General features: G+C 47.8%; 1 protein-coding gene and 1 long non-coding RNA gene across 3 annotated transcripts in view; one reads left to right on the forward strand and one right to left on the reverse strand.

Moving 5' to 3' along the window:
* LOC308471196 overlaps positions 1 to 10,712 on the reverse strand; it is a 38,991-nt gene extending 28,279 nt beyond the window's left edge. Inside the window, exons 1-2 of the long non-coding RNA XR_013982777.1 lie at positions 10,466 to 10,712; positions 8,276 to 8,343 (exon numbers count right to left, since the gene is read on the reverse strand). This is a non-coding gene — a long non-coding RNA (uncharacterized lncRNA). The remainder of the gene's footprint in view (positions 1 to 8,275; positions 8,344 to 10,465) is intronic.
* A 1,533-nt stretch (positions 10,713 to 12,245) lies between these two features.
* NR4A1 (nuclear receptor subfamily 4 group A member 1) overlaps positions 12,246 to 17,200 on the forward strand; it is a 41,331-nt gene continuing 36,376 nt past the window's right edge. The window contains exon 1 of one of the 2 annotated variants that reach the window (XM_080994629.1): positions 12,246 to 12,395. In XM_080994629.1, coding sequence (XP_080850755.1) covers positions 12,371 to 12,395 — 25 coding nt within the window. In that variant the 5' untranslated portion in view covers positions 12,246 to 12,370. Of the gene's footprint in view, positions 12,396 to 16,872; positions 17,066 to 17,200 lie in introns of those variants that run through there. The other variant, XM_080994630.1, reaches the window with a different exon arrangement.

Below are 17,200 nucleotides of genomic sequence, written 5' to 3' on the forward strand. Positions count from 1 at the left end.
CTTGCACAGCATTTTTGGGGGTCCTCTTCCTCTCCTGCGTGTGAGGGGAGCACCCTCTTGCAACAGATTAATAAAGATCAAGCATACTAGTTGCTTTGCTTCTCAATATTCTCTAGTTGGCCTCTGTTATTTTCTCCTACCAATAGGGAACCTATGTAAGGACTCTATATGGGCTCTTGGATACCCCATAAGGGAAAAGGACATATTTTTTATTTACAACAATATCAAATCCAAACTCTTCTTCTTCTCATGTGCAGACTACAGTGGGGGCCAATATTTGGCATCCTGAACATCACAGCTTTCTCTCCCCCCCCCCCCTTTAAGGCTGCAAAGAGAACTGCAAAGGTCATCATTTCCTTCCATTGTTCTTGGATCCTTCTCCCTAACAGAAATCAAACAAATGCAAAACCCAGTGCTATTTTTTTCTAGAAAATAAGAGGTGCTGGAACTGAGTTCCAGTGAGTTCCGGCGGGGGGGGGGGGCGTGAGAAGAGCCCTGCAAATATCCTCAATGGGCAGGATATACATCAGGCTCAGAAGTACAGTGGTGCCTCGCAAGACGAAATTAATTCGTTCCGCGAGTTTTGTCGTCTTGCGGTTTTTTCCGTCTTGCGAAGCACGGTGTCGGGAAAGTTTTGGAAAAGCTTCAAAAATCACCAAAGTCTTTAAAAACCTCAAAAAAGGCTACCACACCACGTTCTATGAGTTGCTCCTCGAAGTCAAGTCGCAACTGTATTAACAGTGTTAAGAAAAAGGAAACAAACTTGCAAGACGTTTCCGTCTTGCGAAGCAAGCCCATAGGGAAAATCGTCTTGCGAAGCAGCTCAAAAAACAAAAAACCCTTTCGTCTAGCGAGTTTTTTGTCTTGCGAGGCATTCGTCTTGCGAGGTACCACTGTAAAGGGGATGTGCAGCATGAAATAGACTTAGGTACAATGATTTACCAGCTCTGTCGATAGAGCACGAGACTCTTAAATCTCAGGGTTGTGGATTCGAGTCCTGCTTCGCAGGGGGTTGGACTGGATGACCCTCGTTGTCCCTTTCAACCCTAAAGGTAAAGGTAAAGGTACCCCTGCCCGTACGGGCCAGTCGTGTCCGACTCTAGGGTTGTGCGCCCATCTCACTTAAGAGGCCGGGGGCCAGCGCTGTCCGGAGACACTTCTGGGTCACGTGGCCAGCGTGACGAAGCTGCTCTGGCGAGCCAGCACCAGCACAGCACACAGAACACCGTTTACCTTCCCGCTATAAAGTGGTACCTATTTATCTACTTGCACTTAAGGGTGCTTTCGAACTGCTAGGTGGGCAGGAGCTGGGACCGAACGATGGGAGCTCACCCCGCCGTGGGGATTCGAACCGCCGACCATGCAATCGGCAAGTCCTTGGCGCTGAGGTTTTACCCACAGCGCCACCCGCATCCCCCTACAAGTCTATAATTCTATGACTTCAATAGACTCAAGTACATGGGTGTAGCCGGGGGGCAGCTGCCCCCCCTAGATCAAGTAAAACAATAAAAATACTTAACTAACCGACCAATCACATTGGTCCTGCCCCACCCCCAACAAAAATCCTGGCCACGCCCATGCTAAAGTACAGCTGTACCTCGGAAGTCGAACGGAATCCATTCCAGAACTCCGTTCGACTTCCAAAACGTTCGGAAACCAAGGCGCGGCTTCCAATTGGCTGCAGGAAGCTCCCGCAGCCAATCGGAAGCCACGCCGGACGTTCGGGTTCCAAAGAATGTCCGCAAACCGGAACAGTCGTTTCCAGGTTTGCGGCGTTCTGGAGCCAAAAACGTTTGAGTCGCAAGGCGTTCGACTTCCGAGATACGACTGACTGTATACCTAACTCGTTCAAAGGACTAAGATGGAAACCTCTGCAGCCGGAAACTTTCTGGGCTGCGCTGTGTGGATGTGACAGATCGATGTCTTGCCTCAGAAAGCTGAGAAACTGAAACCGAATCTAGACTAGATGGAAGGGCTGTTGGTGGGCGGCCCTCAGACCGGATGGGTGTGATGTGTCGCCTGCTCTGGATAGGGTTACATTCCCTCGGAAGGAGCAGGTATGTCTCTCGGGGATATTTGTGAATTCATTTGTGTCACTCGAGACTCAAGTGGACTCAAGATTTAAAAAAAAGAAAATTGGAAATTATTTATGTATGCAACAACAGCGGCAAGAATTATATTAGCACAAGCTTGGAAGACAGAGGAAATACCAACAAAAGAACAATGGCAAGGGTCTAAACCACTGAGCCTCTTAGGGTGGCGATCAGAAGGTCGGCGGTTCGAATCCCCATGAAGGGGTGAGCTCCCATTGCTGTGTCCCAGCCTTCTGCCAACCTAGCAGTTCAAAAGCACACCAGCGCAAGTAGATAAATAGGTACTGCTGCAGCGGGAAGGTAAACAGCGTTTCTGTGCGCTCTGGCTTCCGTCACGGTGTCCCGTTGTGCCAGAAGCGGTTTAGTCATGCTGGCCACATGACCCGGAAAGCTGTCTGTGAACAAACACCGGCTCCCTCAGCCTAAAGTGAGATGAGTGGTGCACCCCATAGTCGCCTTTGACTGGACTTAACCTTCCAGGGGTCCTTTACCTTTACCTTTTTTTTACCTATTATCTGAAGGAGCACCTCCACCCCCATCGTTCTGCCCTGACACTGAGGTCCAGCTCCGAGGGCCTTCTGGCGGTTCCCTCGCTGCGAAAGCCAAGTTACAGGGAACCAGGCAGAGGGCCTTCTCGGTAGTGGTGCCCGCCCTGTGGAATGCCCTCCCACCAGATGTCAAAGAGAAAAACAACTACCAGACTTTTAGAAGACATCTGAAGGCAGCCCTCTTTAGGGAAGCTTTTAAAGTTTAATAGACGATTGTACAGTGGTACCTCAGGTTACATACGCTTCAGGTTACAGACTCCGTGAACCCAGAAACAGTGCTTCAGGTTAAGAACTGTGCTTCACGATGAGAACAGAAATCGTGCTCCAGCGGTGCAGCGGCAGCACCCATTAGCTAAAGTGGTGCTTCAGTTTAAGAACAGTTTCAGATTAAGTACGGACCTCCGGAACGAATTAAGTACTTAACCTGAGGTACCACTGTATTTTAATATTCTGTTGGAAGCCGCCAAGAGTGGCTGGGGAAACCCAGCCAGATGGGCAGGGTATAAATTATATTATTATTATTATTATTATTATTATTATTATCATTATTGAATAGGACATTCCTATTTTCTTTGGAGAAATGTTGGGAGGGTATGCAATAACTAGTGGTGACTCTCCAAGTTTTTGGGCAGCGGTCTCTCCTAGCCCCACCTAGTCATGCCAAATCTGGAACCTTGTGTATGGGAAAGCAGTTGCGCTGCCCCTTTCCCTGTGACTCAGCCATAGCCCTTCCCTTAGGGGAGAGGGGTTTCTTAACCCTTTCCCCTGGAGCTGTTCTTTCCTGCCTAAAATCACCAGCCTCCGAGCTGCTTTGAGCCCTGCTGTGGTAGGAAACATACATAGGTACACACGTCTTTTCCACAGTGAGGAGAAGACGTCTGTGGGCATGTGCGATTTTCAGTGGTGGTAGGAAAGCAGGCTGGGAGGTAAGGGTTTAGAAGGTCCTCTCCCTCTTCCTGTGCCAATCTTCCACTTCAGATTGCAACCTCAGGGGCTGCAATAAAATGGAACCACACAACTATAGGTAACATATCGCATCATGCTTAGAAGTATGTGGTTTGGAGGTGTTGTCTCCCACCAGTCATTTCTCCCCAGCAAGCGCATGGAACTGCTGAAAAGTGCCTCATTTTGGACATGGAAGAGACTTAAGGGCCTCAGACATAAGATTACCAGGTTAATGAGCTAGATTGATGGGATAGAAAGGACTGACAAAACCCGGGACCAGGAGAAAGAGACGTTGGATGAAGATTGGAAGAAAGTTTTTTAAAAAAATTTTATTAGGATTGTTTTATAAAATTGATGAATGTTAAAAAAAAGTTGGAACGAAATTATTTGGCTTTAGCAGAAATGTTAAAAGAATTATGTAAGAATATGTTATGGTTATGAGAAATTGGTATAAATAAGATCTAAGTTTTAAGTTTTAGGATCTTTTATAGTAAGATAAGGTTAAAATAGATTATGGTAATTTAATGACAGAATACTATGAAAAAGGGAAAGGATTTGCTGTGATAATTAACAACTAGAATACAAAAAAGGGAGGAGTGAGGAGGTCGATGAAATAAGGTAATGACAGTTAAGGATTTGGGAATATTGGATTTGTTTTTAAATTTTTGTGGTTTATTTTTGCTTTTTGATTGTGTTGTGTTATGTGTTTTGTTGTTATTTTTTGATTTTGATTTTTATTAATTTGTATTGTTCAATTGTGGATTGTGGCTTGGTTTTCTTTTGTTTTTTTCTCTTCTTTTTCTCTTTGTCTTTTCTGTAATTTTAAAATTCCTAATAAATATCATTTAAAAAAAAAAAGTGCCTCATTTTGTGGAGAAGTGTTACTACAAAGCTCTCCGCAAACGCGTGCCTTTCATTGTTTTAAATCTGAAGCGCTGGTTTTGTTAAAGCCGATCCAGAAAAACTTAATTGTCCTGCAGCAACAATTCAAAAGGAAAATCACCGCGGATTCCCAGGGGTGCCACAGGCTGCCTTCTCTATAATACAATGGTACCTCAGGTTACATACGCTTCAGGTTACATACGCTTCAGGTTACATACGCTTCAGGTTACATACGCTTCAGGTTACAGACTCCGCCAACCCAGAAATATTACCTCAGGTTAAGAAGTTTGCTTCAGGATGAGAACAGAAATCGTGCTCCGGCGGCGCGGCAGCAGCAGGAGGCCCCATTAGCTAAAGTAGTGCTTCAGATTAAGAACAGTTTCAGGTTAAGAACAGATCTCTGGAACGAATTAAGTACTTAACCTGAGGTACCACTGTATTTAACAAATGGTTATAGATCTATAGACCCATCCATAGATCTTCAAGGTGATTTACACGCAGCTTCTAAAACAATGTGAAGATAAACTATTTTAACGGAAACAAAACACCACCCAAATCTGTAAAGAGATACAAATAGAAGAAATTGAAAATGGGAAAGATGGGAACATATTATTTGCTCTAAAAGGTTCAAGAGAACAGAACGGTGCCTGGGGGAGAACAGTGTTGATGCAAGCCAGGCAGATATGCATGGGAAGGTTGTCAAAACGCTCAGGGTGCCACCACATGAAAGGTCCCGTCCTGGATAGACACAGCTTAAGGTAGGGCACGTGGAACAGGTTGTCGGAGAATGGTTTCAGCAGATAGTCTAGTCCAGGGTTTCCCAAACTTGGGTTTTTTGGACTACAACTCCCATCATCCTTAACTAGCAGGACCGGTTGTCAGGGATGGGAATCGTAATACAAAAACTGCTGGAGACCCAAGTTTGGGAAACGCTAGTCTTGTCCATGCAGGAAAAAGTGAGCCCTCACAACTCCTAGACCCAGACAGAGCTTAGCTTAATAGCAGCACTTTTAATTAGCAAAGGATTTTAAATACTAGCAAAATAGGCTCTGTACAGCAGGTCCCAGTTAGCAGCATATATTCTGAACCAGCTGAAATTTCCGATTTATTTATTTTTGCCTCAAAAGCAGCCTCCAAGTTGCTGCAATGTGTGCTAGATGCGACATCGAAGTGATCTTAACTTCCAGAGCCAAAGGAAGAGCCTCAAATCTGAAGAATGGCAGTTCTAGTAATTTACAGCAGCAACATTTTAACATCCTCCCCAATTTCTCCAAAAGACAAAATAGGAACAAGGTTCTGGGTTACAGTTTCCCTGCCCCGCTTTAACATTTTTGTGCTGTAATCTGGATTGCACTGAAAGACTTTGCATATTGCACCTGATACACAGCAACCGCAGTTCTCCCGCATGACTGTACAACTTCACATCTACACATTTTTCATCAATTAATTAATCACCCAGCGATTAATAGGTCATTGTGATACAGTTTACGGCCTGAAACGAGGTTGCACACACCAACAGCACCTTTTGCCTAGTGCCCATGACATCACTCACCATAAACAACACAACCCACTACGTCCTCAATACACAGCTGCCTGCACCAAAACATTTTCCTATGCGATACTTAAATCTGGTGTGAAATGAGAAGGCAAACCATGCATGCCGGCCGGCCTCACATTACTCATGTTACTGATGTTCACAATCCAGCACACGTGCTTTTTTTGTGTGTGCCAGGAGGTGTTTCTAACACCACGTGCGAGAACATCCTCAGCCAACAAAGAGCGGACCTCTCGCAGAAGCTAAATTACAAAGCGAAAGTGTAAAGGGAGGAGACTCTTGAGAGTCCCATGGACTGCAAGAAGATCAAACCTCTCCATTCTTAAGGAAATAAGGCCTGGAAGGACAGATCCTGAAGCTGAGACTCCAATACTTTGGCCACCTCATGAGAAGAGAAGACTCCCTGGAAAAGACCCTGATGTTGGGAAAGATGGAGGGCACAAGGAGAAGGGGACGACAGAGGACGAGATGGTTGGACAGTGTTCTCGAAGCTACGAACATGAGTTTGACCAAACTGCGGGAGGCAGTGGAAGACAGGAGTGCCTGGCGTGCTCTGGTCCAGGGGGACATGACTAAACGACTAAACAACAACAACAAAAGGGCCTTGTGGGCTGCATCCCTGGAAGAAGCCAGAGATCTGAACCACTCATTGCGCTTTAGGGAGTGTGGTGCCACCACAAAAAACCTGCAACCAGCTCCCATGTCACACGGATTTCGGACAGTGGAGTGCAGAGCTCAGCAGGGAGGAGGGTGGGGGGCAAAACTAGCATGATTTGGATCTGCCTGCCATTAGCTCCGGCGCCACCTACTGTTAGCCTCTCCGCCTTCCGCCCTACCAGTCCCAAGGGGCACCAGGCCACTGATGATTACCGTATTTTTTGCTCTATAAGACTCACTTTTCCCCTCCTAAAAAGTAAGGGGAAATGTGTGTGCGTCTTATGGAGTGAATGCAGGCTGCGCAGCTATCCCAGAAGCCAGAACAGCAAGAGGAATCGCTGCTTTCGCCGCGCAATGATCCCTCTTACTGTTCAAGCTTCTGTTCAGAATTTTTTTTTTCTTGTTTCCATCCTCCAAAAACTAAGTGCGTCTTATGGTCTGGTGCGTCTTATAGAGCGAAAAATACGGTATATTGTTATGAGTTGCGGGGGGGCAGGGAGGAAGTAGGCTGCACGCAAGATCCGTCTAAACCCTGGAACCGGCAAGTGTTAAAATATAAGCCAGGCTAGCTTCGTGGGACGTGGGTGGCACTGTGGGTTAAACCACAGAGCCTAGGACCTGCCAATCAGAAGGTTGGCGGTTTGAATGCCCACGACGGGGTGAGCTCCCGTTGCTCGGTCCCTGCTCCAGCCAACCTAGCAGTTCGAAAGCACGTCAAAGTGCAAGTAGATAAATAGGTACTGCTCCGGTGGGAAGGTAAGCGGCATTTCTGTGCGCTGCTCTGGTTCACCAGAAGCGGCTTAGTCATGCTGGCCACATGACCCAGAAGCTGTACGCCGGCTCCCTCGGCCAATAAAGCGAGATGAGCGCCGCAACCCCAGAGTCGCTCACAACTGGACTTAACAGTCAGGGGTCCCTTTACCTTTACCTTATTAGCTTCCTGTGTCAAGGTGATCACCTGGGTGATGGGCCATTAAGAGAACAAAGGAGGGGGGCTCTGTGCTAGACGTCAGAGTTAGAAGGACAAAGCCTAGGTTGGGAGTTGGCAGTGATGTGGGCCAGATGTAAAGCCGCAAGCCGGAAGAAGACATGCTTGATTTCTGTTTGAATCCAAGGCTGCAGCTATAGGAGAAACAAGACCCTTTCAGGGTGTTGATGCTGTGAACCCCTCCATCGTAGACTCAGGTTCTATATATGTGTAAATAAACCATATATCCTAAAGACACCAGAGTCTCCGCAGTGCCACATTCCAAAAGTAAACATGGACCCTAGGTAAAGTGCCCGGAATCTCCCATTAGAAAAGCTTGCTTACTCAAAAATAAAATCAGTTTTGCTTCTAGTTTGTTTGGCACTGTGACCTAAATGCCACATGTGAAACTAGCCTTTGCAAATCCCTTTCCATACTCAAGAGGCACAGAGAACGGCTTAAAATGTGACTTGTGAAAACAAACCAGACAAGCACCAGGCAGGCATGTCCCAAGAGGCAATCTGGCCCCCCTCCTGGGTGCAAATTTGTACAGGTGCGAATTTGTACAGTGCTATACAAGAAGCGAGTTTCAATAAGCTCTGATGCGGCTGCAATCCTGCACACTTACCTGGAGTTAAGACTGCTTCTACGCTGGTGTCCTTCAGCACTGCTAAGCCGCTTCTCTTCGGCACTTAGCTGAAAGTGGGATGAAAAAAGGCGATCCTCAGAACGCTTCCTATCGGCTAAGACGCTTTTGTAATGTTTACTCAAAGGTCTGCCCTATTCAGCAAAGGCCTCTTCCAGTGTTAAGAAAAATCTACCTACAGTACTTGCAATCTCAGCCTGTTTTATTGCTTCCTGCCAAGTGAGGCTGGGGGATTATGGGTGAACTGCTTAATATCCTTTGAACAGCTTGTCTTAGTTTTCCCTTATTGTCCGTTTCTGGGGGAGTTCATTACAGTGGTACCTCGGGTTAAGTACTTAATTCGTTCCGGAGGTCTGTTCTTAACCTGAAACTGTTCTTAACCTGAAGCACCACTTTAGTTAATGGGGCCTCCCGCTGCTGCCGATTTCTGTTCTCATCCTGAAGCAAAGTTCTTAACCCGAGGTACTATTTCTGGGTTAGCGGAGTCTGTAACCTGAAGCATATGTAACCTGAAGCGTATGTAACCCGAGGTACCACTGTACATGTGTGTGGATATATAGTATATTTTTAGTATATGTGCTGCCAGAGCACAAATCTTATACAGTGGTACCTCTGGTTATGAACTTAATTCGTTCTGGAGGTCCGTACTGAAGCCGAAACCGCTCGTAACATGAGGCGCGCGACTTCCGCTCACATCCCGGGGCAAAGTTCACAACCGGGAGCATCTACTTCCAGGTTAACGGAGCTCACAACCTGTAGTGTTCGCAAGGAAGACGGTACGTAACACAAGGTTCCACTGTACACATGCACAGTCATACCTTGGAAGCTGAATGCCTTGGCTCCCGAAAAGATTGGCTCCCGAACAGTCGAAACCCGGAAGTGAGTGTTCCAGTTTCCGAATGATTTTTGGAAGCTGAACATCCGGCGCGGCTTCTGATTGGCTGCAAGACGCTCCTGCAGCCAATCGGAAGCTGTGCTTTGTTTTTCATACGGTTCTAGGAGTCGAACGGACTCCCGGAACACATTCTGTTTGATAACCAAGGTACCACTGTATATGTGAGACCCTTTTTTCAGTCAGAGCTCACTGGAGCTCAGCTGCAGCACCTCTCAAGTGGGCGCCATTGCCATTCTAAGAGAACAAGGAAAAGTTTACGGTGAGTTCCAGCACCTCTTTTTTTAGAAAAATGACACTACAGTCATACCTCGGGTTGAATGTGCTTCGGGTTGAGCGCATTCGAGTTGCGCTCCACAGCCACCTGGAAGTAACGGAGAGCGTTACTTCCGGGTTTCACCGCTCACGCATGCACATACGCGCAAAATGGTGTCACGCGCATGCGTGTCAGCGGCAAAACGCGGCCCACGCATGCACAGATGCGCCGTCGCGTCTTGCGTTGTGTTCAGGATGCGAACGGGGCTCCGGAACAGAGGTACCACTGTAGCTAGCTACACATGCGCCTGTTCAATGAGACATTTGGGCTTTCCCCCCCTTCTCTTAAGTGAATGGGTGGTTTTTAATGAGGGACTGAAAACGGAAGAGACACATCATTGAAATGAGCGCCCTGGATAGTCGCCTTTCGCAGGGCGGCACGTGAACCGCGTTTAGCCCCATGCGCGACAATGGCATCTTTACAAAACCGGAACCGGTCAGACATTTGGAGGCGAGCCAGGATTCGGGAAATCGTTGCAAAGGCGGAAACTCACGACATTGGAAAGGCGGGGCTACAAGGTGGCTGCTGACCTTTCTCTTCTGTTTGGCGGCTGCCCAAAAGGAGTGGGAGGGAAAGGTATAAAAAAAATAAGGAAGGGGAATAACTTTCATTTCAGGAACAAAATAAAAAAATTCCTTCCAGTAGCACCTTAGAGACCAACTAAGTTTGTTACTGGTATGACCTTTCGTGTGCATGCGCACTTCTTCAGATAGTTTCAGGGAACCCCTAAGCAAAGATCACATCCCACTCTCACCTTAACTGTCCTACCCAACAAGCCGTTCCTCTTCTGTATATTTTACTCGATAGTAAAGTTTCTGCCCCAGTTCCCCAGTTTGATAAACTCTACTCCCAAGGAAAAGCCATTTGGACGACCGCCTTGCAACAAGCTCCTACTACATTTATTATGAAACCGTCGGGTCCAGTAAAGTTCTACAGGGCTAAATCCAACCTTAGGCGTACTTACTCACGAGGAAGCCCCGTTGCACTCAATGGGAAAAACAACTGACTTCCAGGTATACAGAGTCAGGACTGGGCTGCCGCCGAGCGCAACCTCCCTGCTGGTTTCCATTGCGCATTCGCTCCGAAGCAAATCCCACCCGGCTCTCCGCTGCTCCGCTCCCCCAAGCGCGCGTTGCTTCCGGCGGAGGAGGGCTGCGGCCGCGCAGTGCGATCCGCGTCCTCCTCCTACACACGTTCATCGGCAAGCCAGCGTCGAGTGGGGCTGCCCCCGCTTTCTATTAAAAACCGCCCTGAGAAATTCAGGAAGGGATTTTTGTCCAGTGCCAAATTGCCAAGAGCTCATTTCGCCCCCATGCATTTGATGACGGCTCCTGGTTTTTTAAAAGTGCAACAAGGAGGAGGCGTGACGGTAGCTAAATGGGGGGGGGGCTTTGTTTTTGGGGTTGAGCTCCCCCCCCCCTTCCATAAACTGGACTGCTTGCTTTGCCCCCGCGCGTAGCGTTGCCAGCTGTGATTGTCTCCTATTTCGATGCAAAATGCTGCGTCCTGTATTGATAGTTTTGTTTTACATATTCCAAGTCTTCTCTCTGTGTGTCTGTCTGCCAAGTTAGGGATCCTCTCCAAATGCGTGTCTGAAAGGTCATGTATTTAAGCTCTGGGTAGCCAAGGACAGACAGATTTATAAATTCATGTGTATGTTTGTGTGACAAATTCCAGAGGGGCCATTTTGTTAGGCTGCAATTATGGGCATAGCCAGAATTTATTTAGGGGTGGGACAAACCTGGACAGCATCTTAAAAAGCAGAGACATCACCTTGCCAACAAAGGTCCGTATAGTAAAAGCTATGGTTTTCCCAATAGTGATGTATGGAAGTGAGAGCTGGACCATAAAGAAGGCTGATCGCCGAAGAATTGGTGCTTTTGAATTATGGTGCTGGAGGAGACTCTTGAGAGTCCCATGGACTGCAAGAAGATCAAACGTAATGTAGCCCTGAGTGCTCACTGGAAGGACAGATCGTGAAGCTGAGGCTCCAATACTTTGGCCACCTCATGAGAAGAGAAGACTCCCTGGAAAAGACCCTGATGTTGGGAAAGATGGAGGGCCCAAGGAGAAGGGGACGACAGAGGACAAGATGGTTGGACACTGTTCTCGAAGCTACTAACATGAGCCTCAGCTTCACGCTCTGTCCTTCCAGTGAGCACTCAGGGCTGATTTCCTTCAGAATGGATAGGTTTGATCTTCTTGCAGTCCAGAGTCTCCTCCAGCACCATAATTCAAAAGCATCCATTCTTCGGCGATCAGCCTTCTTTATGGTCCAGCTCTCACTTCCATACATTATGAACATTACCATATATCTAAGGCCATAAAATTCCTATCACACAGGCGGGCCGGCGGCGTTGCAAGGCTGCGCTCCCTGCCCCTTTTTCCCCCACTGGGGACAAAGGCCGCGGCGCTGCTCCCCTCCCCTGGCAGCCCCAGCCAGCCCCACCCTGCTCCGTAGCAACGCCGCGCATTGCTCCGGCGCGCGGTGCGGGGGAGCCTCGCGCGTCCTTGGGCGTGTAGTATTTTGGGTTCGGAGGCGTCTATTTTTAGCCCCATTGATGGCTGGGATTCCGACGACGTCAACGGAGCCCGGCCTTGACGTCACGGAGGCTCCTTCCAAGCCGGGGCGGGGAGGCGGGGTTTGCAGAAAGTCAAGCGGCGCACGGATGGAGAGCGAGCAGCCGGGGCGAGCGCGCAGGGGGCGGGAGGCGGCGGCGGCGGCGGCGGAGAAGCGGGTCAGGGACCCATCGCGTGGGTGGGGGGCGGGCTGGGGGCTCGGCATGGCTCCGGAGGCCGCGGCCCAGTTCCCAACACCGGACTGCCCGCCTTGGGAAGAGCGCGGAGAGCGGGGGAAGCAGGGGTGCCAATGGAGGAGCGCCAGCGACAGCCAGGTGAGATGTGGGGAAGAGGCGCGTCGGTGGTGGGGAAGATCGGTTTTCCTTTCTCTTTCGGAAGCATGGGAACCAACTCTTAGGGGAGGAGATCCCTTCGGCCCTCCCCGCAATAAAATATTTGAGGGGGCCACCTCCCCAAAAAGTTGATGGGCATTGACATTAAAATAGTCCCTTGTGATCGATTATGTGGGGCAGGGCTCACCTGCCGCCCACTCAATATTTTGTTCAAGTTGGCACCATGGGCGTATCTAGGGAGGCGGGGGGGACGACGACAGCTGCCCATCCCCTAAATCAAGTAGATACATAAAATACTTAACTAACTGAGCAATTGTCTCGCAGGTAGCTTGGTTCGGCTCCCCCAACATAAATCCTGCCCCCCCCCCGCAACATAAATCCTGGCTACACCTATGGGTGGCAGCCCTGCTGGGAAGGCAAAGCAATGCCTGGCTACATAGAAGTAGATCCCACTGTTTTCCGTGGGTTTACTCCTAGGTACCTGCAATGGCGTTTTAGAAAACCTACATAAGGACTGGTTTAGTTGATCATAGTTTTTAATATCTCTGGGTTCTACTGAGAGATCTCCTGCATAAAGCTGCCATTCTTTCCTACAGTGAGCAGGTATTATTGTAGGGCAGCCCAACCATAGCTGTCAACATTTCCCTTTTTTTAAGGGAAATTCCCTTATTCCGAATAGAATTCCTCGCAAGAAAAGGGAAAAGTTGGCAGCTAAGAGCCCAACCATTCTCACTTGAATAACAATATATGGGATATTAGAAGGGTTCTGGCCACCTGACTACTTCTGTATCATTTTTCTTTCTCTTTGGAGTTGTCAAAGGCCAGGCTAGTTCTGGTCTTGCCTTTCTACAAGATTGTTCCAATTAAGGGGGGAATGTTTCTCCTCCCATTCCAGTAAGTGAGCTGAATTGCAAATTGAGATGCTTTCAGTCAGTGTAGATCTCCTTCATGCAGTTTGGCACTCTGTATCCCACCTTGACATAACAAAACACAACCCCTCTTCTGGAGCTGGGCACATATGTCGGAGTGGCCTGCATACTCTGCATTCCACTGGATAGTAGTGTGGGTGTCTAGACTTGTGTTTGGAGTGAAATGAAGATGCTAATTTTGTTTGCATAATGGAAATTTCCTGGGCTACTACAGATTTTGTACTGGTGAACGTGCTGCTTCACAGAGGAGTGATCACTCTCAAATACATATGTATAGGAGCGAACCTAACACTATAATCTTCAGTATGTTTACTTGAAGGTAGGTCCCCCTGAGTTCAGTAACATATATGCCAAAGCATTCATGTTTAGGATTGAAGCCTTTGAACATCACTGTATATGTTGCAGTGGGGGGGGGGGGAGATAAATATTTGCTTGGCTGGCAAATGAAGTATTTTTTTCTGTTGCTTCTTCCTCTTGCTAGAGCCTCAGTGCTGATTGCTACATGGACAGCCTAACAAAGCCTTGACAATGCTTCAAAAAAAATATTTTTAAAAAAATGTGGTTGTCCCCAGCAGGATAAACCATTTCGTGCTATATTTTTTTCCTCCGTCATATAGATTTCCTTGAGAATTAAGATGGGCTGTATGTGTTTGCGTATCTGTAATCACGCTGGCTAAGCACAAAATGTGGTTTTTCTCATAGAATAAATTTAGTTATTAAAAAACAAACCAAGCCCCTAGTACTTGCTGATGTGAAGTTAAGCCAGAAATTGTATGAGCACGGTCGTGTGTGTGTGTGTGTGTGTGTGTGTGGTGTGTGTGTGTTGGGCAGTGGGCATTTAGTGTTTAGTGTAGCTCCTTCCTGTGGAAATGCTGTCTGAACTCACTTTGTTAACTGGTTAACTTCTAGCTGCCTTGGATATTTTTATCCAAGGTGGGGCATAGGTTTAAGAAATAAATACCGGTAACCCAAATACTGCCTTTTGCCACTTGGTGCAAGTACACCCTGCCCTAGATATGGGCTTCAGAAAGTTATGAGATTCCTCTCTGTGTGTGTCTCTGTGTGTCTCTCCCTTTCTCTTTCTTTTCCTCTCTCGCACGCCTCTCACCTTTTGAAACTCGCTGAAGCACTGACAAAGGCCTAGAGAGCACGCCTTTTGTCTGGATAGGATAGGGACTTGGCTCAGAGCAAGTGTTGTTAGTGATGTGCTTCTCCTTTGCGACTGCACCACAGGGAACTCTTTCCTGGATGTCAGATGGGCACACACCCCTTTGGGTGACTTGTGATCTCAGTCATATTTGCCCATCAGTTGGGCACCGTGATGTACCCAGTTTTTAAGGGGTAATCCATTTGAGAGCTCAATCAGGCGTTTTTTTTTTGGTAGCCTAGTGTTGTCCATCTGTTGAATTCTAAACCAATAGCAGAGGATTCTTTTATCTGTTTGGCTCTCTATGCTCAACATGCGAGTTTCCAACCTGACCATGGCAGATTGCATGTCTTTGGGTAAAGCTACAAGGACTCTTAAAAAATAATTCTGTGGGGGTTCTGAACCAGAGACCTTTGAGGTACCCCAAACCTCTGCACCATATAAAACCTGGGCCATTGTTTTTGCTTTATGCACAGATAGAGCTGCGTTAACCAGATTTCCACCTTTACAAGCAGCGAATTTCAAAATAGCTTTTGCTGATTTAAAGGCTTACAGTTTAATATTGGACTTGTGTAAAATACCTTGATCTGGCTGCCCCAGTGCCCACTCTGTGGCTGGCTGTTCCTGTTGCATGCTTCCTTTTGGTAGGCCAGGGATAGCAGGTCTGTGGGCTTATCGATGTTGCTAAACTCCAGTTCCCATCAGCTCCAGCCAGGATGGCCCATGCTTGGGGATGATGGGGGTTGTAGTCCAATTGGTGTTTGATCCTTGCCCACAGGTCATAAAAATGGAACTTCAGTTACCGTATTTTTCGCTCTATAAGACGCACCAGACCATAAGTTGCACCTAGTTTTTGGAGGAGGAAAACAAGAAAAAAAATATTCTGAATCTCAGAAGCCAGAACAGCAAGAGGGATCACTGCGCAATGAAAGCAGCGAGCCCTCTTGCTGTTCTGGCTTCTGGGATAGCTGCGCAGCCTGCATTCGCTCCATAAGATGCACACACATTTACTTTTTAGAAGGGGAAAAGTGAGTCTTATAGAGCAAAAAATACGGTACTTAGGAGGTCCCCTGCCCTGCATCTTGAATGTCTGGTAGTACCTGACCTCCTCCTGGGTTGCGATGGAGCATTGTCTTTTCATTTGGTTAGGGTTGTCATATTTCAAAAAGTGAAAATCCGGCTGCAAAAGTTGTTGAGATCTTTTTTGGGCAGTTGTTGAGCTTTTCCCATATATGTCCAGGAAATTCCAGAGGTATGGCAGCCCTACATTTGGTGTTTCGGTGCAGATAGCAATGAAAGGTGTTGGCATACGGCGGAGCAGCCTCCCTGCTCTGTTCAACAAAGGGAGACATTGTGCGCATGGCAATTCCGCTTGCACAACTCCAAGTAGGAATTTGGGCCTCGTGTTTGATTTGGCACCTCTGGGTAACTGACTCAAGTAGCATTGTTTCAGATCACCTCCCATTGTTGATGATGTTCAACATTTCTCCCATGAAAATAGGGATGACCTGTTCCATAATAATAATAACGATGATGATGATAGTGATTTTATTATTTATACCCCACCCATCTGACTGGGTTGCCCCAGCCACTCTGGGCATCTTCCAACATACATAAAAGCATAATAAAACATTAAACAAACTTCCGTGTGCAGGGCTGCCTTCAGATTTCTTCTAAAGGTTGTACAGTTCCTTATCTCCTTGTCTTGGGGGTTGCATAATTCCATGCCCTCTGGTGAAAATAGGGACGTCCTAAGGAAAAGTGGGATATTCTGGGATCAAATCAGGGTCTGGGAGTGTGCCTTAATTGTGCATGTATGTACTTGGAATTCAGGCTTTTAATGTGATTTGAGTTTGGTCAGTTTGAGACCAGCAGCACTTTTGATGGACGCTGAAAACGCTGCAACGTTTGGCCTTCAGTCCTGGCAAAACAAGCTCTTTCATAACTGCGCTAAAACAGTCACCAGCCTGCTCAATTGCATCAGGGTTGTTGTGTGTGGTTTTTTTATTCCGGCACCAGCCAGCCATTCTGGGACTCCCAAATGCTTCCCCCAGCTTTGGCTAGAAAGTGACGTTTTTAGGAGGTCAACTAGGGAGGGGAAGGGAAAGATTCCTGGTTTAGAAGGGATTCCCCACATGGCCTATATATGGCTCTTGGCATGTTCTTCCAAGACCTGCTGACGCGAGCCGCTGCCTGTCCAGCTGCTGACGTCCAGCGGTGGGTGGGACACCCCTTACGCTTTCTCTGACGCCGCTGTGGGCTTGGCTTCCTCTGAAACACAAACATGCGTGCATTCAGCGCTCTGCCTGCCAAACCCCACTAAGCAGTTCCCGGCCCGGCCCGGCCCCTGATGATTGAAACCAGCTGTGGTCTGCTGCCCTCCACCGCCACCGCTGGCCGCCTGCCAGATGGCTCCTCTTGGCCAAGGTGTTCGCTACACCTGCAGCTTTGCTTCAGATGAAAGAGGGAGAGAGCGAGGGACGACAGCAAGGAACACCAGTCCGGCTCCCGTGCGATCAAAGGCAACACTCCTTTCAGACAGCAAATAACCTAACCTATGGAACTTTCTGCTATGGGTGAGTCACACTGCGAAGCAAGGATTCCTTTTCCTGGGGGGAACCCAGGAACTAATTGTGGCTACAAGCCTTCTGAGTGCAATAAGACCGATGCTCTTTAGATAGAAGGGCTGAGTTTTTGCCTGGAAAGGAGCT

The sequence above is a fragment of the Podarcis pityusensis genome (assembly GCF_964106645.2).
Source record: "Podarcis pityusensis genome assembly, chromosome: 2".
Taxonomy (NCBI): Eukaryota; Metazoa; Chordata; class Lepidosauria; order Squamata; family Lacertidae; genus Podarcis; species Podarcis pityusensis.